The sequence below is a fragment of the Cheilinus undulatus genome, linkage group 13, assembly GCF_018320785.1.
Source record: "Cheilinus undulatus linkage group 13, ASM1832078v1, whole genome shotgun sequence".
NCBI lineage: Eukaryota > Metazoa > Chordata > Actinopteri > Labriformes > Labridae > Cheilinus > Cheilinus undulatus.
In genome coordinates this window covers 43,258,619-43,283,395 of record NC_054877.1, presented here as the reverse complement: position 1 = coordinate 43,283,395, position 24,777 = coordinate 43,258,619, and the positions used below count along the sequence as shown (strand labels likewise).

The 24,777-nt window shown below is 38.4% G+C and overlaps 2 protein-coding genes across 4 annotated transcripts; both read right to left on the bottom strand.

The window, feature by feature from the left end:
• Positions 1 to 1,197: 1,197 nt before the first annotated feature.
• LOC121520253 lies at positions 1,198 to 9,319 on the bottom strand. The gene is made up of 5 exons (XM_041803627.1): positions 9,277 to 9,319; positions 8,813 to 9,134; positions 5,916 to 6,013; positions 2,516 to 2,827; positions 1,198 to 2,294 (listed from the first exon to the last, which is right to left on the bottom strand). The coding sequence occupies exons 1-5, from the start codon at positions 9,317 to 9,319 to the stop codon at positions 2,110 to 2,112; spliced, it is 960 nt and encodes a 319-aa protein (XP_041659561.1). The 3' UTR covers positions 1,198 to 2,109.
• atg10 (ATG10 autophagy related 10 homolog (S. cerevisiae)) lies at positions 9,002 to 16,969 on the bottom strand. Of its 3 annotated transcripts, none has more exons than XR_005992787.1 (8): positions 16,889 to 16,969; positions 15,918 to 16,024; positions 15,693 to 15,827; positions 15,432 to 15,609; positions 13,703 to 13,800; positions 13,240 to 13,337; positions 12,402 to 13,137; positions 9,002 to 9,134 (listed from the first exon to the last, which is right to left on the bottom strand). XR_005992787.1 is itself a non-coding variant. In XM_041804117.1 (7 exons), exons 1-7 carry the CDS (start codon positions 16,962 to 16,964, stop codon positions 13,029 to 13,031), a joined length of 801 nt encoding a protein of 266 aa, XP_041660051.1. In that variant the 5' UTR covers positions 16,965 to 16,969; the 3' UTR covers positions 11,404 to 13,028. The 3 variants fall into 3 exon arrangements, 1 of the variants encoding a protein (XP_041660051.1); XR_005992788.1 differs by lacking the exon at positions 9,002 to 9,134 and having other exon boundaries at positions 11,404 to 12,523; positions 12,937 to 13,137; XM_041804117.1 differs by lacking the exon at positions 9,002 to 9,134 and having other exon boundaries at positions 11,404 to 13,137.
• Between the last annotated feature and the right edge of the window lie 7,808 nt (positions 16,970 to 24,777).

Below are 24,777 nucleotides of genomic sequence, written 5' to 3'. Positions count from 1 at the left end.
CTATATACACCGTATCATTGTCACATTTTTAGCAGGCCTGTTAATGTTGTCGTTGGTTTTTAGGACTTATTAAACTCTCAGCATCACGTGTGGTCTGCAGCAGCTCTGTGGTTTCCTCTCTCTGACTCCTCCTCACCGTTACCTGAGGTTTTTCTCCTTCATCACACAGTGACAGTTACAGCCTTTGAATCAACAGGAAGTTGAGTTTGTTCTGACTTCTTTCTCAGGTTTGATCTTCAGTTTTAAACCTCTTAGAGAAACTGTTTAATGATGAGCTCTGAGCTGAGACAAACACCTTCAGTCTGCTCTGATACTTTGAATTTCATCTTTATTTCAGTCAGATATTGGAGTCATGAAAATGATCATAATTATCATTCATTCAGGAACACTCGTCATACATTTAACTGTCTAACTATAAAGGAGGAGGTTAAGCTTTGTCAGCAGCAGCAGTGTGGTGCATCAGCATTAATGCAAGCAGAACTAGTGAGAAGCATGTCATATTTAAATGGAGCACTGTGTTGAGAGACAGAGCTGTTATTGGCTATAGGATTAGGGAACAAATACTGATAATAATGATGGATAAATATGTTGAAAAATAAAGAAATTACATTGCTGAAAATATCCCCTAACAACCCTCTGGAGTCTTATCCATTAATGTTGAGTCACAGTGGACATTTGTGTAAACTTTGATGAAAATCTCTTCAAACGTTTTGCACGGCTCTATAAACACTCTAGTATGCTGATAAACTTTTCTACTGTCATGTCTGAAACTTTCTGTGCTCCTCGTTTAAAGAGTTTCTATTAAGAGCCCAAGAAGTTCACTTCTCTACTGAGGAGGAATGCAGGAAAATAACTGTTGCTTTCATACAGTAAGAATATGTTTATAAAGTCTTTAGTTCCTTTGAAATCACAACTACAAAAATTTAACATTTTTTCACCTCACAGGTCTATCATTTATTTCTATTTTTTTATCCTGAATCAGACAATAACAAAATAATAAACATTCTGTTTATTTCACCCTAAAAATGTAGAAAAATTGCAAAAAAATTTTCGTCCTTCATCCAATGATCAAGTTGTACTATTGAAAAATATTTAAAAGGTGAGCGATATTCATGAAGACAGTGTGCTTTATATTTCTACTACTGTGTATAAAACATTTATTGATCTAAGCAGACTGGATTGATTGATATCTTTATTTTGAACACATCAACAGAACACATTAGATAAAAAAAGTTAGCACAGAAAAAAACAGAATCAAAAACAATAATAAACATATGCACCTCTATCAGATTATCCAATATTAAATAACTGGTAGAAGTTACGAAATCACACTTATTTTATTATTACCCTAATTAACCTTACAACATACTTTTATTCTGAAAGGATGACACATAAACATGCATTTAACATCATTTATATATATTTTCACCATTTCATTTTCTCAATTTTTTTTAACATCAATTTAGAAATTCAAGTCCTAAGTACTGGTATGTTACTTCCTAATATTACATTTTCAAAATATCTCTGTGTTGCAGTTCATGTCTCTGTTTAGAAATACTAACATGTGGTTTCAATAAAAGCAGAAAAGCAGTGCATTGTACATCACACCTGAAACCAAAGCAAACATGGTCCATAAAATTAAATAAAGTAAGAGAAAGACAAGATATTATTCCGAGCATTTAAGCATTCATATCGGATAACGCTGCTGTGTAACATTTTTATTTTCACAGTTTTACACAAGAGAATCATCGGCGTACAACTTTACATCAACACTGTTGAAGAGGAACAACCTGCTGGAAAATACACACAATAACTTCTTATCAAATTTATTTATTATTCTCATATTTATTGACCTATTTTATCCTCTTTTAATATGTTATTATTTTAATATCTTCCTGTACACTTTTCTTTGTAATGTGTTAAAAGCCTTTAATGATAGCTTTGTTTAAAGGAACAGAAGATCATAATAACAGTACTTAATAATGAATATATATCAATCCGAATGTTATCAAATTATTAACATCAATAGAGAAACTACACATGATCCATTTAACATTTCTACATGATCAGTAACAGATGAATGAATTGATGAGCTGATGATGGTTACAGTCACCCGGCCTGTCTGCTGTCTGTGGACGGTTTCTTGTTCCTGAGGACGGTCATCAGGAAGAGTCCACAGCAGTAGACCAGACTCTTCACTATCAGCAGCGTGTAGAGCAGTAGGAGCAGCCTCAGCTTGTACACAGACACAGACGGTGGAGGCAAGGATGGAGGAACCGGAAGCACAGAAAACCCTAAAATTTAAAAGAGTAAAAACACTGTCAGCCGTCTGCTTTTCTCTGTTTGACAGAATCATTAAATGAAGCAGAGTAAAGGCTCATTTATGCTCTATGTTGGTACTGATATGGACAAAGCCTTCAGTCGGTACTCTACATCTATCAAAGATCTATCTCCATCCATACAGGGAGCATAAATGAGCCTTCAGAACTGCCCAGAGTCTCCCAGCCTTCATGACCTGTTGGAGCCAGAGTCTTCACTTTTTTCTCCTCGTGCTGCACGGAGCAGCTGTATTCATACGAGTCGCTCTCTCTCTGATCCACCGCTAAGATGGAGGCCGTACATCCAGACTCTCTGAGCTTCAGCTGCCGTCCGTCAGCAGAGAGCAGCTCCTCTGGATGTCCGCTCTTCTTTGGTCGTCTACTCCAGGAGAATCTGACCAGAGGAGGAAACATGGCCGAGGACACGCACAGTAGGGAGCGCTTCTCCTCAGGCGGGGATCTGGATGCTGCAGGGTAGACCCTCACCACGGGCTTAACCACCTGATCATCTTTAAGACGACAACATGGAGCACAGAGATGAACTCTGAAACACTCTGAGACAGATCCAGAGTCAGCAGTAACATCAGCAAAGACACAATCTCATAAATCATTTTATCTCATTCATGGTGAAAATATAAACATCATCTGATGAGCACTAGGTTTAATTTTGTTGACTTAAACTATATTGAAGACTAGACAAAGACTGGGTAAACATGCTGCATTTTCATTAGTGTATTTTAAAAATGTTAAAACATTAATAGTGCATCAGTTTAAGTGCTTAACAATTATTTTCCTGCAAATATGCAATTTGGCTCAATAAATGAGTTCACTGTAAATAAACGCCTCACACAGAGTAAAAAGCTAAATGTTTTTGACTTTTCCCTGAATTAAATTACAACGGTTAAAACTGACAACATGGCATTTTTTAAAGATTTATTTTTGTGCTTTTTGTGAGGACAGTGGAGCCAGAAACAGGGACGAGAGCGCGGGAAGAGACATGCTGTAAAGGGCCACAGACCGGATTTGAACATGGGGCGCCCCTTTAACCACTAGGCCACCTGTGCCCCAAATGTGGCATTTTAATCTGAAAAATAGGACTTAATTTTAAAAAGCTGCCAAGATTAAAAATGTTGCATATGTGGAAATATATTATAAATCAGTTATCTGCTATATTTTCTATTAGATCAAAACATCAACACAGAATCTATTCATAGAAATATACAAGGTTAAAAAATTACAAGATTTTTGATTTAAAAATCTGACTATTTAGAAATGAGAACATAATATCAAAATAAGATGTGAAGGAAAAATATTTGATTTTTGGAAAACAAGATATTTACACTTTTTGTAATAACATGTTATGTTATTCTATTTTTTAAATTATAAATACATGAATACACTTTTTGTAACATCATGTTATGTTAAATACAATATTAAATTATAGAAAAAATAAAAATGTATTAGATTCAGTTTCCACTGTGTCATGATGGGATACTGAGTGCACATTAATAAGAGAATTTTTCATTTGTCTTTGACTGTAGCAACAGGCTACAAACAATATAAGTGAAAGGGGTCTGAATACTTTCTGAATGCACTGTATATTTATATGATGTATAAACAGGGCTTGACGTTTACTAGCTCCAACTAGCCAAATTTGGGTATTTTTCAGCCTAGCGGGTAACAGAGTAACTCTTAACAGTCACTTTGGCTGATATAATTTATCAGTGTCATGACCTCTGTGTCGCTCTAACCCTGCTTATCTGTTAGCGGATGCTTGTTGCCGTGAGGCTGATCCGCACATACAAGGCTTAAATTTCCCCCACAATAACTACTAAGGGGTTCAGTCTTTTTAGGGTGTCTTTATGCAGCCACAGTCATTCTGTATAATGTGACACTCATTTCAATAAATATTAGACTTTATGGTGGGACAAATAAATTAAATTATTAAAACCACTGTATATGCATGCATTAATAATTAGTTACTGACATGTTTGAGGCGTATATTTTTGCAGGGAATATTATGAATTCGCTTTTTATTGATAATGAGTATATAAGACGATAAAAACCCATAATTTCTAATGGTTAATCAAGGCTGATAAAAGTCTGTAACTGATAGCGTGGGAGTCAAAGAATACAGTTGAGGAAGTTAAAATTTTAGTTTCTATGATTTGATTTATTTCAATGATATTAAACTACAAACTAAATCCTTTTCTCTTGTGAACTTCATGCAGCAAATCTAAGTCATCTGTTATTTTAGCAGATAATTTCATAAATATTGAAGCTTTATTTCACAGACACACCAAAAAGAATGACAGAAGTTTAAAGGAGAATAAAGGAGAGGATTGGTTTGACAGTCAGCTTTCTCTAGTGGAGATTTGTATGGCACTGTGTATAGAACACAACACCATAATTTGGTACCAGATTTAGGCAAGAAAATAAATTTGGACTAAAAGTAAAGACTAAAATGTTTTGGACTTGTTATGGACTAAAACTAGACTAAAATGTTTTGAGTTTTCGTCAACTAAAACTAAAAAGGGTAGAAATGACTAAAATGTGACTCAAATTAAGGCATTTCATCAAAGGACTAAGTCTGAGACTAACATTAAAAAATAGTGGCCAAAATTAACCCCTTAACGCACGTTGTCGCATATTTGATGCACACTTTTATGATACCTGTATCTAATCAGTATGCTCAGTAAATTACTCAAAGAAACCTTCTGAATACAATCTGATAAATGATTAAAATGCCCTCAAGTGGATTATCAGTTACCAAAAACACCTAATGAATAAAATGAAATACTAAAAATATAATTGTTACATTTTATGGAAATTTGGATTTTTTTTAAATTTCAGAGAAAAGTTAAATGAACATTTCAGTTCCAAAAAATTAGAATTTTCTGGCTATTATTTGTGTTTTCAGGCATTAAGGGGTTAACAGAAGTGCGTCGGCCATGTTGATGAGGTAAAGTGGAGCATTTGTTTCATCTTCTACTAGACGTACAGGATCAGGCATTTAACACTGTTGTCCTACATCAAAATTGAGGCTAGTGGAAACGCTGAGTGGCTAGTAACTTAGTAAAACCACCAGCCACAGTGACTGGTGAGCAACAATGTTAATGTCAAGCCCTGGATATAACACAGTATACAACATATAATAGCAAAATACATTTGTGTGAGGATATTTGTATACCTACAGATTAATTTAACATTTTATACATTTATCTTAATGTATAGCTATGATCAATTTCACTTGACTTGGTTTTTGATAATTAACACTTCTTGGTGAATATTTGAGCAGATCAAATACTGGATGTTAGTACATTTGCTAAAATAAAATTTATACATGAACGTACATTTAAATCTGGATTTGTATTATGTATTTGAATACATTTCTTGTTTTGCAGATAACGCAATTACTTTTTATGTCAGTGTTGGGATTTTTTACATCTTTTAGACACCAGTCTTTCTGATGTCTCTACAGCTGCATGATTGGAAAAATCTAATTTAAAATAGTTTTCACATTTACTGTCCTAAGCAGCAGAAAATAAAGCCACATTAATCAAGTCACAGGTGAAGGAAATAAATGTTGATTCTTACCTGAAACAAACAGTCTGGTACCTGAGCCGAATATCATGAAGTACTCCCTCACAGTGAAAACCACCAATACCAAAACCCTTCTGCTGGAGAACGCTGAACTTTATGAACTCCCACACCACGAAAACCTGCATGGTTCAGTTAGTGAAGCAGGACCTGACAGCTGTTTCTTCTCCTCTTTCCTGAAGAGAGAATTAAGAGGTCATCGTCAAAATAAAACAGAATGAAGAAAGAACGGCAGCTTTGGATACAAACAGACTCATCAGTGTTGTAAATCAGCCACAATTAAGACTCTTAGATTTTTGGTCAGCCCTACACATGGCAATGTCTGTGTCTGAGTAAGTAAGTAAGTAAATAAGTAACTGTCTGAGTGACACTAATTTATGAGACAGAATACAGAGTTGAGTTTGCGTGTACTGAATGCTGACAGTGATGGCTGCCTCCACTGTGTTAACTAGAGCCATACATACAGAGGTGCTCTATGGGCGGGGTTTACTTGTGCTGAAAACCCTCTAATGGCTGCCTCCACTGCTCAAAATACTCAGATAGAGCTTTAGCCTCTGTTTGACCAGAACCGGTCCACATTTCTGTATGACAAAGAATAAAAACAACCCTATCAGCTTTTCATGTTGGGAAAGATGTTTTCACTTTCCTGCTGACCTGCTTCGGCATGATTATGTGATAGTCGAGGGGGAAAATGTAACTTCTTGAGTACGCTGGCTGCTTGTGTAGCGATTAGCTCTGAATTAGTCACAGCAGCACTTTGTCAAAACTGGAAATTTCTTTATTAATACAAGCAAAGACAGCAACATTAAAAGCTTTCTGTAACAGAAAGGGTGTTTTTGCTCTTCTGCCAACCTGCTTCAGCGTGAGTCTGTGATAGTTAAAGGGGGAAAGGGCTACTTGTGCTTGTGTTTACGGCCTGCTAGCCGAATGTTAGCTCGGACTTAGATGTTGTCGCTCTTCTGACGCCCCGCTTGTGTCCCAGCTGATGACTCTAGCAGGCCTGTCATTAACTGGGACTGAGCCACAGCTGCGCTTTTGTCTGAACCAGACGTGTCTAAATCCAAACAAGTGCACAGAGAACACTGACAGCTTTCTTAGGAGTGTAACAGTTTTTGTATTCATCCTGAACCATCTCGGTTTGGGGGTCACGGTTCGGTGCACATACTCCTATGACGAATACTTCCAAACCATAAAAACAAAGGGTGGAAAGTAATACAAATATCACCATATTTACTGTCAATCCAAGTGACAGCAATGCTGGTGTTTGCAAACTGCTATTAAACCACTTACGAAGGGGAAGTAGCCAGCCTGGCATATGAAAACATACTAAAGAAAATAATGCCTCTTCCCGTGTTTGCATGAGTTAGTCTGTGATCCTTCACTGACCAACAGGAGTCAGGATTGAGCACGGGTAGCTACTGCACCAACGTTTTATTAAAAACATAGGGACAGCACACTTTATAATTTTCATTTTATGTTGTGTTCATTTTTATTTCTATTTTTATTTTTTAATCAGAAGATATTAGGTTGTTTTCTGTGTTGATTTAATTTTGCGTGTGTTTTTCTTCAGTGTCTAATTATTGTTTGATTAATATTCCCTTTTCCCTATTATTGTTTAGGGCTGCCTAAATGATCAAACCTCCGCAGATGTGCACAATTTCAAATGCCTCACATATATAAATGTGTCAAAGAAAACCTTTGACATAGTTATATATTAAAGATTTGACTTATATCAATAATTAACAGATATAAAAGACGATATAAACTCTGAAACTTTAAAAAAGTTCACTGAGGCAGTGAGAAATAGAGGCAGAAAGAAAATATTTAACTAACTTAGGAGTCAAAGAGAATTCAGCTGAACAGTATTTTTTTTGCTTCTAATATCAAACAGACAGTAAAATTGTTTATTGTTTTCCAAATGCGAGCTTCATGCACCAAATGTAGGTCATCTATCATTTAAACAGATAATGTAATCAATTTTAGACCTTTACTTCACACATAAAGACATCTCCATCATAAAGTTTAAAAAAGAATAAAGGTGAGGAGAGGGGAAGTTTGACAGTCAACATTCTCTGGTGGAGATCTGTCAGAATGAAAATTAGAGATCTTCTTGTAATCTGCTGTAGCTTTTAATGATAGTATAAACTTTACATTAGAGAAAAAAACTAAGAGTCATTGAGTCCTAGATGACCATCTCTGACAGAGAAGTATGACATATCTCTGTAGTGTGCTGTTTCATATTACAGGGAGAAGTTCTTTACTATTTATTATCTATTTCTTTCTTTATTCAGAGGAGAGCTGATATTGATCATATTGATGAGGGGAAATAGAGCATGTGTGTGATGTCTTACCATATATACCATATTTGGCATATAGCACAAAGTTTCCAAACACCAAAATTGTGGTTAGTGGAAACACCAAGTGGCTAGTAAGTTTGCAAAACCACTGACGTGTTACTCTTATTTTGTTTCCTTTTGCCCTTGTCAGCCACCGTATTCACCCCCCTGTAAAGTGACCCACCTAATTCAGAGGTGGGGATTACCTGAGTGCAGTGAATGTGTCTCAAGTGATAATGGTATAAAGACACCTGTGTCTGGAGGATCCAGTCACTGGTTATTTAGTATTCCTGGCTACCATTACACCATGAAGACAAAAGAACATTGCGAGCAACTCAAAGAAAAGGTTATTGAAAAGTATAAGTATAATCTTAAGAACCATCTGATAATCTGGCTGTTGCAGACTTCCAGAAGGGGGGATTGACTAAAACATTAGCTCGATAACCTTTTCTAAATGTAGTTGAAACAGACGGCCTGTCACTGTGGTTTCCTGCTCTCGTTTCTTGCCTATCTGTTTATCTGGTGTTTTTTGCTCAGCCTGCTGGGATCATTTCTCACTGTGCGGAGCTCCACTCCCAACAGGAGCAGTAGTAGGTGGCTGAATGAGAGGGTTTAACTTTTAGGATCTGAAGTTCACAGCTGTTTGGTTTAATCACGGCTGATAAATCAGGATCAGCCTGATGATGTTTGTACACGCTGCCGTTTTTCCTGTCGATCTGCAGAACCGCCCTGAAGGTTACAGCGTCTTTTTTCTGGAACCAGAGCACAGGATTTGTATCACACTGGTCGATGCCTCCACAGCTGATGGAGACTTCTTCTCCAACTCTTCTGGTCAGTGATAAACTGGGCTGTTGGAGCTTTGCTGCTGTGGTAACCAGAGCTGTAGAGACACAGATATAGACATACATAAATCTCTGTGGGGGAACATATAAAGTTTGTTCAAAACAACTAAAGTCAATTGACAGAGACGTAGCAGCTTTATTACAGGTCAAGTTTGCTCCTGATTGGCTGAAAACACTGACCTGAGCACACACAGCACAGAGCCACAGCTGACAGGAGAATCATTTTGTTTCCTCTGGTGAAGCTGACGAGAAGTGAGGACGAACTACAATGTTTAGACAGAACTATAAACTCCCATCAGCCACTGCTGCACCCTTACAAGGCCTCTGAGGATGACTGACAGCTTGGCGGTGGTTTTCCACCGAGTCTGAGGTTTAACGAAGAGAAGGGCGGAGCTAAGGAAACTTCCTGTCTGTTAATAAACAGGTGCTAATGTTAGAATAGACTGAGCTCCACATTTAAACTCACTAATCCAGAATGAACCACAAATTATGATGATGTTAAAGAGTGAAAATATTCTGTTAAGAGCAGAAACATTTTAGGTGTCTGTTAAGTAGAAAGTTTAAATTTTATCTTCCATCCTTAAAGCTACAAACACCTAGAATTTTGCACTGAAACATCCATATTAATCAAATAATGACTAATTCTGAAAACCATGTAAAAGCAAGCTAAAATGATTCATTTCACTCATTTATTTAAAAAAAGATAAGCTATAAAAGTACAACCCAGTTGCCAGGGGAAAAGTTTACATTGTACGTTTCTGAGCCAAAATTTTGTAACAAGGCTACGTTTCAAAAAAGTACATATGCACATTTCAGATTCATCCAATCACTGTGCTGTAAGCATTTTTTAATAAGGAATAATGTAAATGGGGTTTTAAAATGTGCTTTTTGGCTGTAAATCAATTGAAATAAACCACTGGGCAGTGTATTTTGACCCTTTTACAATATATCTTAATTTCTGTTTGAGGAGCCACTTTTAGTACATCGCTTATGTTGATTTAAGTTAAGAATTAATTGTTTGATGGCTTTCAATTGTTATCTTCAACAATAGTCTTGGAATTAAGCATTTATATCCTACATTACCCCGAGATTATGATGAATGGACTAGATACGATATGCTTTTATTAATTTTTGTTTCTTCAGAAGAGTTTGGTTTCCATTCAAAGTTGAATTACCATGAATAAATAAATAAATACCACCACTTCCCTTTCAAGTGCCTGGTACTAATAGATTGATTCCAATGGTTTTACATATACAATCTAACTATATTATCAGAGCCAGAGTCGTGTTTACTGCTGATGTTTCATATTAAAGAGAAAGAGCACCATCGTCCGGTCAGTTAGTGTACGTGCAGGAAAAACACAATGATGCTCAGATCTCACTGTTTAAACCAGTGCTTCTCAACTGCTCAGGCATCAGGAACTATCGCAAACTCCTTAAAATAGAGGCTCAAGTTTAAAAAAAATATTCAACCACACAAATGTTTTAAGGATGAATGTTGCAGCTGGGACCTTATATGGAAAAACATACGAATAATCAGAGACAGGACTTGTATATACTCCTGCAGTCCCAAAGTTGCTGCAGCCGCCTTCCCATGTGTATTTTATTCCATCTTCAAACTGTACATTAAACAATTTGTTAGTATTTCTCTGATGTGTAATGTTACTGGAATTTTTAGTCCCTCTTTCACATTATACCGTACACACTGTGTGTGTTTTCTTTCTTAATCTGGTCTTGTCCTTCCACAAGAGAAGTGTACACATGTTACTATTATTATTATTTTTATTATTGCTAATTTTTGGTGACATTGTACTTAAGTATTGTTTTTCCACATTTTATTTCTACTTTGTTAAATATTTCTAATTTCTTTCTCTTGTTGAGCTGCTGTAATAATCAAATTTCCCCCAATGGGGATCAGTGAAAGTTTATCTTATCTTAGAGCAAAATAATAAACATGTCTGTAAAGACAAACTGCATACATTTAATTTTGACATCATTTACCTGAGATGAAATGAAAATGTTGGTACTTTCTGGAGGAACTGTCTCATTATCTTCTGAAAAACAGCTTTGTTTTCCGTCAAAATATTACTTAAATAACTGGAATCTACTGTTATCACGGAAAACACTAAGATAAATGTATGGATTGATGTCCACTTTAAGGTTTCTGTACGTCCTTTCCTTCAAGGGACACAATCATGACCCACTTTTGAGTCCTGACCCACCAGTTGAGAACCACTGGTGTAATCTACAGTGACATCTAGTGGAAAAAAAAACACAAAACAGTCAATGACAGCAGATCCTGCAGATCCGAAAATTGTTGGTAGAAAACTACAATGTTCAACCACAATGATGTGATCAATTGAGACTTTAGACCTACATAAATACAATTATGGATTTTTAAAACTGGCAGTGGTTGTTTGGTTTCACGCAGGGAACGAGCCACTCTTAAATTCATCAGTCAAATCAGTGTGACATTTAATAATCGATATAGTCAAGATAATTTAATGAACTATTCACACACAGGCTTGTTTTGTCTTTAAGTTCTTCGAACAATACAAATCATGGATGCATCATCAGCTGTTTCAGAAAAAGTCTGATTGAGGCTGTGGTTATTAAAAAGAGAAATACCCTGAGTACACGTGAGTCCAATTCCTTTGATCGTATGTACTGGAGATCGGTACATGGGAGATGTAGAGGCAGTTGTGCTCGAGTACGGGGTATTTGTCTGCAAGTACAGTTGTAAATTGTCTCCCATCTTTTCAAAAACCATTGTGTTCATGCAGTACAGGCCTATTTCATCCTCTGAGCTGCATGGTAGCTGTAAGTAGGAAGAGATTTGTTGTTGGCATTTTTAAAATAATAAAAACATCCTGAGTAGCAGGATGGACTTCATTATCTGCAAGAAGCATAAACAAGTGCTGGCCTGAATGGCTGCCTCTTTCTCTTTCTTTTTCTTGGTGGATTCACAACCCAACTACTGTATCAGACTGTTACTAATGTGGAAGCAGAGCAGCAGCGGAGAGGACAAGGGGGAGCAATCATGCTCAGGATCGGTAAGAAACAGTCAAACCTAATGTGAAAACACTAGGGGGTCACAGTTTTTGTATTGTACGTGTGAATATATCAAACATTCAGGTGGTCAACATAACATCATGTTGGACACATAACAGGCTATGTCTTTCATTTTTTAATGCCAAACGTTTGCTTTTTTGTAATTAGCATGACTAAGGTCCTATACCTAAAAGGTCACATATTATGCAAAATACACATTTTTATGATTTTTTAACAAACATATGTGCACCTACCCTGTCCACAATCCCCCCCAAGAATCAGAATAATCCATTCCTTCGCCCTCTTTCATGCTCCAACTTTTAGAAAATTTGGAAGAAAGCTCAGCCCTCTGAATCCTCCTCTCAGCTGCCTCGACCTGTGTCATCATAGAGGGGTTTACAGAAATGCAAAAATCCAATATTGGAGTGTGTTTTTTTCGGCAACAAATTTCACAGGCATGTTTTGGAGACCCCTGAGACCAAAATAAACATGTCTTAGAAGTGTAAAATATGAGTTCTTTAAATATCAGGAATATTTACTGGACCTGAAACATATCCAGCAGCATTTTCCAGCAGGGATTTAAAACACTTTTGCCATCATCTGCTCTGGAAAGTTTTTCTTGAGTCTATAAAGCAAAGCAGGATTTGAAATTAGTCTGGTAATTTCAGTATAAACCTGAGCTTTTCAGGGTTAAACACTAATAAAGGGGTTATATCTGAGCTGAGTGATCCACCAGCGGCTCTCAGGCAACTCCAGAGATGCCTGTGAGGACAAAAGTTGTAAAACCACCATTTTGGCTGTTAAAGGTGGTTTTTATCTGCCCAGTATTCATCAGGCAGTCACAGCAATGCTGTCAGGGAGGAAACAGAGCAGGAGCATTGTCAGTCTGGAGAGGCCGCAGGATGGAGCGAGGTGCAGTACTTCAGAGGAACCTCCAGGCCGACTAGAGGAGCCACCACACTGAGCCAGGACAGCACGTAGTTCACCGCTCTGCAATGAAGAAACGCATCTGTACTCAGAACTGTGACTTTGATAGATGTTTATCAGTAATAGGAAGGGCTCTGGAAGAAGTGCATCCAGCTGTGACTCTACCGTTGCTGTTGGTGAGCGGCCTGCAGCACAGGCTTCATAAACTCTTCAGTTCTGCAGGGATGGAGCATGAAGAACGGCTGACCCAGCAGAGGATGCTCCTGATGCACAAACACAGAGGGTTAATACTTGGCTCCAAGATTCCCCCTCATTATCTGATAACAAGTGGTTAGTCTGAATGCTTGGCATGAACAAACTAAACTCTCTGGGCCAGACCCCATCCTGAGCTAACATAGTCTGCCAAAAACCAGCTAAAGACCCGGGTTAACAACTCTCTCCAGGTGAAGATGGCATGCATTAGGTCTGTAAAGTTTAGTGCAGGCTCTTGTTTGCATAAAAGGAAATTGAGCTCTGAGTGCTTTCAAGAGTACATTTATCCATGAACACAAACCTCTTTGACATAAACATTTGCTGCTGTGAGGAACATGCTGGAAAGAAGAATGTTTGCTAATACTGATAGCGTTACCTGCAGAGTGATTGCATTCAGAGGACTCGTCTGAAGTCGAAGTCTGAAGTTTGGATGGACTGAGCTCCACACCTCCTCTAACGACAGGCTCCGCCCCTCTGACATGGTGACAGACAACACAGAACACACTAAAATCATACACTTTATACTTGTATAATAATGATGACAGGTGTTCACACTCTCTCTCAATGCAGCATTTTAGAGGCCAAAGGAACTAATTATTATCTCATACAGCACCTATGAAAAGTATTCACCCACTTGGATGTTTTACACTTTAACTGATTTTTATAAATCAATCATGGTCAATATGATTTGACTTTTTTGACAAAATAATCTTTAATGTCAAAGTGAAAACAGATTTCTTTAATAAAAATCTGCAATGTAATATAAGTGAGTGTATAAATATTCACCCCCTTCAAGTCAGTATTTAGTAGATGCTCCTTTGGCTGCAATCACAGCTCTGATTCTGTGTGGATAGGTCTCAATCAGGCTCAAACACCTGGACTCTGCAGTTTTACTCCATTCTTCTCTGCATAACTGCTCAGGCTGTCAGGTTGCACAGGAATCAGGCATGAAAAGCCCTTTTCAAATCCAGCCACAAATTCTCTATTGGATCTGGGTCTGGGATTTGAGTCGGCCAGAATGTTGACCTTGTTGTTTCTGAACCATTTCTGTGTAGCTTTTATTGTATGCCTCAGGTCAATCTCTTACTGGAAAATAAATCCTCTCCCAAGCTGTAGTCCTCTTGCAGACTTAATAAGATTGTACTCCAGGATTTTTCTATATCATGCAACAATCATTTTACATTCTACCTTTGTAAGCCTTCCCAGGCCACCTGCTGAGAAGCATCCCCTCAGCATGATGCTGCCACCACTGTGTGTCTTGTCTGATGGCCAAAAAGCTCCATTTTGGTCTACATGGACCAAAATCACATGTATTTTAATTAACTCTCGTCCAGATTTAATCTGAGTTTTCTTCAACAGCGGCTTTCTCTTTGCCACTCTCCCATCAATCAAGAGAGGAAGGACGAGGGGGAGTACAATATTCTTGTACGGCCAATGCGAGAGATAGATGAGGAAGTACACGGCAGTCTCTGTGATCTTTCAAAGAACAATCATACAGGTGTTTATATTTTCTGACTTCTGTCACCAAAAACTCCTCAAAATCGGCCATTCTGACGTGTGCTGCGTCCGCATCTGTAAAAATTTCAGGGATGTGCAGATGAAAATTGGCCACGCGGAACCCCCATGAAGGGGCGTGTCTTATTATTTGACCTATTATTTGTTTTATTGTTTGACGCGCGGACACTTGCAACCTTGCGGGTGCGTCAAGCATAAAACAGGCTTTAGGTCAGTCACTTTAAAGAAGGTGAATATTTATGCAGTCACTTATTACTCTGAAGAAAATCTGTTTTCAATTTGAAAACAATGAGGGGGTTTTGTAACTTTTTGTCAAAAACCCGAACTATATGAATGATTTCTAAAATAAATAAAAGGGTAAAACATCCAAGTGGGGTGAATATTTTTTATTTGCTCTGTAAGTCTAATTTTGAATGCAGATACAAGCAATCGAAATGAGAGATGATCCCAATGATCTGGGCATAAATGGGGGCAGGAATGTCTTTGCGGACTTGCCTAGCCTGCTGTTACTGCAACCCGGCCGTGGATAAGGAAAAGACGGATAGATGGGACAGTGTGTGAGTAGAGTGAGAGTCTAGCACATAAATTACCCAGAGTGGTGGCTCTGAAATAGAGAACAGGAGTGCCGTAACTGCAGGAGAACAGGATGTGATACTCGTACTGAAGCACCACGCTGCTACCTGCAGACTGCACACAGACTCCATCGTCATCTTCATCCTCCATGTCACCTGTAACCTCATCGTCTTCATCACCTGGAGCAGCAGCTGACTGTGGATGAAGAGAGACTCTTTTAACAGTACATAAGATATATTATCATCAGTTTTATTTCTAAGTGTAGTTCAGTCCCTTACCTGGTCCTCCTCTTTCACCAGACAGCAGGTGTGTGTGTTTAAGGCTGGGTTTGATCCTTCCAGGTCCCACTCAGTGCTCGAGTCGATAAGGACAGACCTGACAGCAGTTTTCTTCAGGTATCCCTCCTTTGAACCCTGAGCCCACATCATAAAAACATCATGAACCACATTTATGGAGCACAGCATGCTGTCAGAGTCTCACAGCTGCAGTACGAACCTCCTCACCTGCACCTCCTCCCAGCTCCAGCCGTCGTTCAGCGTCTCAGACTGCTGCAGGAGGAGACGACAGCAGCGGAGGAAACTCTGCTCGTCCAGCACGCTGAAACTCATCGCTGCAAAGACACATGGAGGGAGAGATGGTCTCTATTTTAAATAAGAATATCTATCTTAAATCTACCATCTAGTCAGACTTAATAGCTAAGTCATGATGTGAAAAAATGTCAGGACGTCAGAAAACAAAGAAAACCTGAGATAGCTTTGAAGGAAAAATATCAAATAATTGTAACAAAAATAAGTCAAAAGTGGCAAAAATGGGTTAACAGAGGCTAAAATAGGCAGCAGGTGGAAAAAATAGTAATAAGTGGTGAAAAGGGTTTTAAAAAGTGAAAAATAAAATGTGTTAGAAGTGGGAGAAATAGATAAAAAAGTTGATGACATTTAATAATTTATTCATCAGTTTATGTCAGGCACTGCTGCATTTAATTACAGCGCTTGCTCTAATTCTCATTAACGCGAGACTGGATAGTAATGTCAGTGTCTGTTGTAACGGTCCTCCATCCAATAACTTCACTTAGTCTCACTTCGCTCTACTAGAACGGGTGTTCTGGTTTGAAGAGAGACCGTGTTAACAGGTGGCTTTCAGACGACAGTTTGTCGTAGGCAGCACCACAAATAAGGAGTAAAAAATAAAATTTACATGGTTTCTACTTTTATACATGTCTGATAATTATAAGAATATATATAATGACAAGAAATAGCGGTTAACCAGGACACGGTAGTTTCCAACGGCTGCTGTAACCACGACAACAACGTCCAGCTTGGGCTCAGAGTCACCAGTTAACACGGTCACTCGTTTGCCCATACCACCGACAAACGAAGCTACATTTTCCTGGAGGATTCAATCTAAAACAAGCTAAACTTTGCACATAATATTCAAGAAAAGCGTTTTCTTTATTCAACGGTCGAGTTTTACTTACTGTTGATGGTCTGCTGCTGAGAGAGCTGATCAAACAGAGGTAACTGTTTCTGTTCCGCGTCGGGCGATGACATCATATCTACGCGCCGTCAGCTTTTTTTTTTTTTTTTTTTTTAATTCAACTTTATTAGACGTTATCAAAAACATCAGATATGACTGCAAGGTTTAGGCTCAAGGTGTTGTACAAAAACGAAACATCAAATACAACAGAATACAAAAAAGACTACCAGATTCAATCTAAATAAAATAGGATATTAATTATGAATTCAGAACTTCACTTAAAACCTTTAGTCTTAAATATTTTGGCATTTGTGCAATAACTAATTTATTCTAGATAGGAATTTACAGAAGGGGAAAAACATTTGGGTCAGGTTTGGAATAAGGAATTTTGTCAATAAAAGGAAAGGATTACTGATATCTTTTTTCACTGATGGTATTTTATGTATTTTATCAATGAAAGGAAATCACCCATAAACATTGATTGAATAATCAAGAAAGGGATCCACTGGAAAGGTTTTATGTAGGCATAAAATCAAACCAACTGTTTACTACAAGTAGGATCTATCTTAGATCTCTAGAGATGGGGCTTATATTGGACTCAAATGGGCTCATCTACACTTGCAGACCACATGGGCAATCACAGGTGGGGCCACCATGGAGCCCATGGACAAACCCACACAGGACCCATACTGTAGCCTGCATATAACCCATATGGGGCCCGCACGCTGGCTGGGGACTTCAATCAAATGATTCTGACTGTAATAATTCTGACTCTAATCTTAACATTTTGGCTTTCATCTACAAATTTTTAAGAAAATGGGTAGGAACATTCGAATTTGACCTTAAATTCTGACTTTAATTCTAGAATTCTGACTTTAATCTCATAATTCTGACTTTAATCCCAGAATTATGACATCCATCTAAGAATTTTGCCTTTAATCTTAGAATTCTAGAAAAAGGGAAATAATTCTGAATCTAATCTAAGAATTCTGGTTTAATTTTTTTTTTTCAAGATTTATTTTTGGGCTTTTTCGTGCCTTTATTAGAGAGAGGACAGTGGATAGAGTTGGAAACAGGGAAGAGAGCGGGGAGAGACATGCAGGAAATAGTGCCACTGGCTGGATTTGAACCTGGGTTGCCTGTGTACATGGTGCGTGCCTTAGCCACTCGACTACCGGCGTGCCCCAGGTTAAATTTTTTAATACTGTCTTTAATATTTGACTTTTGTCTTTAATTTTAACATTTTGAGATAAGTCAGATTTCTAAGTTAAAAGTCAGAATTCTGAGATTGTCTCGATATGAGGGTTGATTCTCTCTGCTTGGACCAACCTTGCCACCAATTTTTAAGAGTTACTACTACTTTGTCATTTTGTAAAATATTTAACACTTTCAAATGTGAGTTTATCGATAGAGAAATGTAACACTGGTGCAAGGTGGGTTGAAGCAAAGAGAGTCAACTCCATAGCAAGAAAATCTAGTTTTATTTATTATTTGAAGGAATATCCATACAGGAGTTAATGCTGTAGAAATCTAGTTTTATTGACGATTTGAAGGAATATCAACACAAGTTAATGCTGCAGAGATCTAGTTTTATTGAGGATTTGAAGGAATATCAACACAGGAGTTAATGCTGCAGAGATCTAGTTTTATTGAGGATTTGAAGGAATATCCATACAGGAGTTAATGCTGCAGAAATTTAGTTTTATTGATGATTTGAAGGAAGAAGGTTTACATCACAATAGCCATCTGTGATAATTAAAAAGAAGAGCACAAGTTGGCCTGAAAAATGAAACCTAACAAGAATAAGAAGGTCTGAGGTTACATGTTGCCTCATATCTCAAAGGTTATATCCGGTACTAGGAGTGATCAGCGTCTCCTGCGGCGTTTCACTGGTACCAGTGTTGTTCCTCCCACACACTCAGCTCTGCTGCACACACACATATCCACGTTGGTGTATGTATGGAGAATCTTTGAGCCGTCGTCACATTTGAGCTCCACCTTAGCCTCACTGGTGGAAGCTTCTAAGCAACACTCACAACGATGCATCATCGAGTTAGCTGCAGCAGAGTACCTGCAAACACAGAGACAGTTCGTTACTCTATCAGTGACTACAGTAGGTCAGAGCACCTCTGCAGCTACTCTTCTACATGTCCCTTGTGCACATAGATTTCTTTTGATTCACTGAATCTTTTGATGATATTACAGACTGTTGATGGTGGGATATACAAGGTCTTTGCAATTTTACGTTAAGGAATTTTTTTCTGAGGTTTCTCCACAATTTTTTGACACTGATTTTTGCAGATTGGTGAACCTCTGCCCATCTTTTCTTCTGAGAAACTCTGCCTCTCAATTTTCAATTTCAGTTTGATTTATTGGCATGAACAGATCAGTTACTGCCAAAGCAGTGTAAAAAAAAAATAAAAATGCATTAAATACACATAATATAAATTTACATATTAATTATTTCCACAAATAATCAATAATGAAATATATCTGATTAATAAGATAAAACAATAAGACTAAAAAATAATAGAAATAAAAATAAAGAATAAAAAAAGAACAAGAAGAAATAAATCAAATTCAGTGTGTTTTTTGGGAAGAGACTGATTGGCATCTCTATATAATCTCTATATACCTCTACCTCTACCTGTCTATAATGTTGATTTTATACTCAGTCATGTCTCTGACTTGTTTCCAGTTAACCTAATTGTGCTCCTTCTGCTGTTTTTTTCATTCATACCACTGACTTTTGCAGCCTTTTGTTGCCCTGTCCCTACTTTTTTGAGATGTGTTTCTGCCATGAAAATCAAAATGAGCTAATAGTGTTGATGAAATGGTAAAATGTTCCAGTTTCAACATCGGATGTGCTGTTTAAGTTCTGTCATGAATAAAAACATGAGTTTGTGAGACTTGACAATCATTTCATGATGTTTTGTTTACACTATACATGATGCCCCAACTTTTTTGAAATTGAGGTTGCTGTAGCTATGCTTCAAGATTTAGGTATCAAATTAAGTCTGAATCCCAATTGTACCCTTAACCTCAATCTTAACCCTCAGTCTCAAAATGCCTGTTCCTGCGAGTGTTGAGTTGGGGGACGAGTTTGAAGGCTCCCTCAGTTTTGAGATGTTCCTGGAGCTCCCTTGGTATTGAGGGTTATCACTTAAAGAAAGATTGCAGCGAATGCGGTGAAGAAATAGAGCTACAAATGTAAATGTCTTAGTTAATAGAAATCTAATAAATACAAAAAACACTCCAATATCTTAGTTTAATTTTATTTTATGGATTATTTGCCTTTTTGTAGGTAATACTTACTTTTATTTTTACGATCGTAAGCCAGTAACTGTGCCGTCATGGACAAGCCTGCGAGTTACAACTAGTGTTTGACGTTAGCTAATGGCCGTGTTATACAGTGACTTTCAGCTGAATATGTCTGTGGTTGTGGTGTTTATGCATGTTATTTGGTTGAATATTAACACGTTCTCGCTCTTCTTCTTCTTCCTCTGAATCGACAGACTACGCAGTTTTGGCACATTACTGCCCTCTACCGTCTGAAATCATAACTGCTATTAAGGGGTGTCCCATTTCTAAGTCACGAGATGGCTCTTACACTTTATTTTTAGGGGTGAGTTAAGACTGAGGGTTGAGCTTGAGGGTCAAGGGGAGAATTGGGATTCAGCCTTAGGACATTTTTTACTTGCAGTGAGGGTGAGGAGCTACCACTACAAAGCACAGCCTTAAGTATGCATGAAGGATTCAGACAATGTTAATATTATAAAGAGTAGAGTCTGTCATTAGGACAGTGCTAATGTGGTTATGTTTGGCGCATGTCTTCCCCCCACTCTCTCCCCGTGCTTCCTGTAGCCCTGAAATACATTCGTCACATTGAGTAGATAGATATGGATGGACTTACATGGACATGCTTCCACACTGCCCAGCACAGTAGGTAACGTTGACCGGCTTCAGGGCCTTACAGTCGTTCACCTTGATGATCTCCTGCTTAGTGTGGACTTCACAGACAGCTTTCAGCTTGCCTGTAAGAAAAAGCAGTCGGTCAAAGTTTGTAACGCTATGATGCAGTGGTGGAGAGGAACTAATTACGCTCGCTGAAACTACAGGACTTGAGTAGCTTTTTCTTGCACCTTTTCTTGTAAAATCAGCAATTTTGCTTTTAAGTTTATTTTAAGGGGAGGTATTACACTTAACTACATCAATAATGCGATTAATTAAGCTCCACAATTAGTTTGTAACCAAAGTCCCCTTTAGCTCTCTCTGACTGTAAGAAACAAAATTCTCTTGTCTGATGAAACCAAGGTTAAACTTTTCAGCCTAAATTCTAAATGTTATGTCCAGGGGAAACCAGGCTCAACTCAATACCATCCCAACAGTAAAGCATGGGGGTGGCAGCATCATGCTGTGGGGGGTGTTTTTTTAGCAGCAAAGCTAGGGACACTGGTGGAGCAAAAAACAAAAATATCCTCAATGAAAACCTGTTCTGCAGCGCTAAGGACTTCAGATGGGGACAAAGATTCACATTCCAACATGACAATGACCCTAAGCATGCAGCCAAGACCACACAGGAGTGGCTTAGGCCGGGTGTACACTGTGTGATTTTCCTAAGATTCAGCCACAGATTTGGAGTCGTACGACTCTCAGTCGGGCGTCGTTTCTCGTGCTGTGTACAGGGGCATACAACGGCCAACCACAGCCCACCATGTGACTATGACCTGCTCCTGACTACTCCTGACTGTCATGAGGATTTCTGGCATGTTTGATATTTTGGTCGTACAACTCAGAAATGCGAGTAGAATAAACAACTTTGGGGGAATATTTTTTTTTCCTTTGTTAACTGTCAGTCAGCGTCCTACATTACCAGCTACAGCTAGAATGACTTTCTGATGCCCCTCCACCCCCTCTTTGATAAAGGAAATAAACAAGCAGGAAATATTCCTATCCGCGGACCTGCAGCTGACACAGACATGGTGCTGCTTGTGTGTGTGAGACAGAGAGAGAGAGAAAGTGGTAGAGATAGAGGGGGGAGAGAGAGAATATGACTGGAAACACTTCACCCTCAGACCCTGAGACTTTTCAAAAAGGAAACTCCACGGGTTTCTGTCACAGTCCGTCCCGACTTCAGTCGTACAGTTTGAGCACATAACTCGTGCACGCTGGTCGTGCATCGTAAACGATTCAGTCGCACAGTATGAGATGACATTCTGCCACGACCATCGCACAGTCAGCTTGAAATTGCACAGTGTACACCTGACTTTAGGGACGACTCTTGATTGGCAAAGCCAGAGCCCTGACCTGAACATCTCTGGAGAGACCTGAAAATGACTGTCCACAGATGGTTCACATCCAACCTGACTGAGTTTGAGAGGATTTGCAAAGAAGAATGGCAGAAAATCTCCCAATCCAGGTGTGCAAAACTTGTTATGTCATGTTTAAAAAGACTTGAGGCTATAATTGCTTTTAAAAGTGCTTCAACTATGTACTAAGTATAAACGTACTGTATACTTATGTAGATGTGGTGTTTCCTCTTTTTTATAAACTTGCAGACATTTTTAAAATTATGTTTTCTCTTTGTCATGATAGGGTACTGAGTGTAGATTAATGAGATTAAAAAAAATCATATGACTGTTACATCTGGCTGCAACATAACAGAACTGAAATAAGATGACGTTCTGAATGCTCTGTATGTGTTGGTGATAGCCTCCTAGATAGCATTCCCGTCCTTTTGTTGCTGATAAAATATCTTAACAGTATTAATAAATCACGTCTGCAGCCTGTCAGCAGCCATTGTTTACATACAGTGACTCCTCTAACTTACAGGTTTGGCAGCATCCAGTTGGATCAGTCGTCACTGTACCCTGAAAGAGGAAGACATGGTTGAAGCTGTTTGTCAGAAATGTATAACAATCATAGCTGCAAGGTGCATATTTTTAGGTTCAGTTGCAGGAAAAAGTATGTATTCTCTGCTTAAATTGGTCATCAAACGTGATGTGATCTGCTTCTAAGTCAAAAGTACAGACAAACACAATGTGCTTAACCCAATACCACACAAATAATTAGAATATGTCATGTCTTTGTTGAGCACAGCCATGAAACATTCACAGTGCTGCTGGAAAAATTAAGTGAACCCTTAGGCTAATGACTTTAATAAGAGCTAACCTGAGTCAGGTGTTAGCACACCTGAAGTCCAACCAGTTAAAGGAGATTCTAGCCAGGTGAAAAGCTACTGGGACTTATTAAAACACTTTTGAGTTTTCTCTTCACAAGAAGCATCTGCTGATGTGAACCATGCCTTGCAGATCTCCTCAGACCTTTGATCAAGAATTGCTGAATTGCATAAGACTGGAAGGGCTTATAAAGTCATCTCAAAGACTTTAGGTATTCATCAGTCCACAGTGTCTTTGACCCTATCTGTCCTTCTAAAAACAGAGCAGGGAAGTTTATGAGATTGAGAGGAAAGCCCCGGCATGTATTCCTGCTGGTGTCTACTGCAAAAAAGTTTTATTCCTTTGGTGTTTTGTTATGCCCGCTTTTCTTTATCTTTTGCACCCTTAATGGATAACATGGTATTGTGAGTGATATGGATAATTTGTGATAATGATGTGAATGAATCAGATAGTATCTTTAACTGAAGAGATAAGGTATGAGCTGCAGCAGTTTGTTTAACTTACAGGTTCACAGTCCAAGAGGTTAAAGGCAGGACAAAGAGACAGGACCTCCTTTGCCTTGAGCTCTCCGTTGATATTCTCACAGACATAGTGCAAACAGTTATCCCCAGGAATGATTAAAGTTTCATTTTCCTAGATCATCAGAAAGAGAAGAAGATAAGGCAACAGTGTGATCATAATTAGCAATTTAGCTCATGGACTAACCTAACCTGACTGAAGACAAACAAAGGTTAGCAATACTTGCTCTAAAATGGCAAAGTCAAGATTAAAAATTTATAAGAATGTTTTGTATTAGTTCATATTTCAACATAAAAAATCTCATCCTAAAAGTAGACATACACTATACAGACAAAAGCATTTGGCCACATCTGTTTATTATTGAATTCAGGTGTTGTAATCAGAGCTGTTGCCACAGATGTATAAAATCAAGCACCTAGCCGTGCAGCCAACATTGTCAAACACTTATGAAACAAAACGGGTCGTTCAGAGTACTCCGTGACTTTGTGATGGATGCTACCTTAGCAATAAGAAGGCCTGTGATAATAACCTTGCGAAGCAGATGGATACGCCCATTTCCGTGTTTCCCACGGGCGAATCCATCTTGCAAAGCTCCCGTCTGAACTGTTTGGACCCAGTTAGAAAGTGACAGGACCAATCAGCAACGAGGAGCAGTACTTTCGGGCGCGCCGGAGTCATGATGTAGGCAAGCAGCAAGAAGAGGCCGGTGCAATCATGGCGGAAGAGCTTAGCGTGGATGCTGTTAAAGCGCCAGTTTTATCAGAACTTGACAACATTTCTTTGTTAAAAGAAGAACAGCAGTGAGTTGTTTTCTTTTCAAAAATGACAAAAGTCTTGTACTGACATGTCTACAGTCGCCATTGTTCGCGTTATGCAGTTCTGTATGGAGTTCACTCCTTCGGTTCGGGAGCAGCTTGGTAGTGGCTACTTCACGTGTTTTTTTGCTCTGATTGGCCCGGATAGTTGTGACAGACAAAACGCCCATCCAGTCACCCTCCAAGTTTTTTTAAATGCTCTGCCCTTTCCCAATCGCTGTCTACAAGTAGTTTTCCAGATGGATCTAACATGCCAGGTTACTGTAATAATTCATCCCTGTCTGGATATTCCACAAGTCAACTGTGATAATATTAGAAAGTGGAAGCGTTTAGGAACAACAGCAACTTAGCCACGAAGCAGAAGACCATGTAAAATC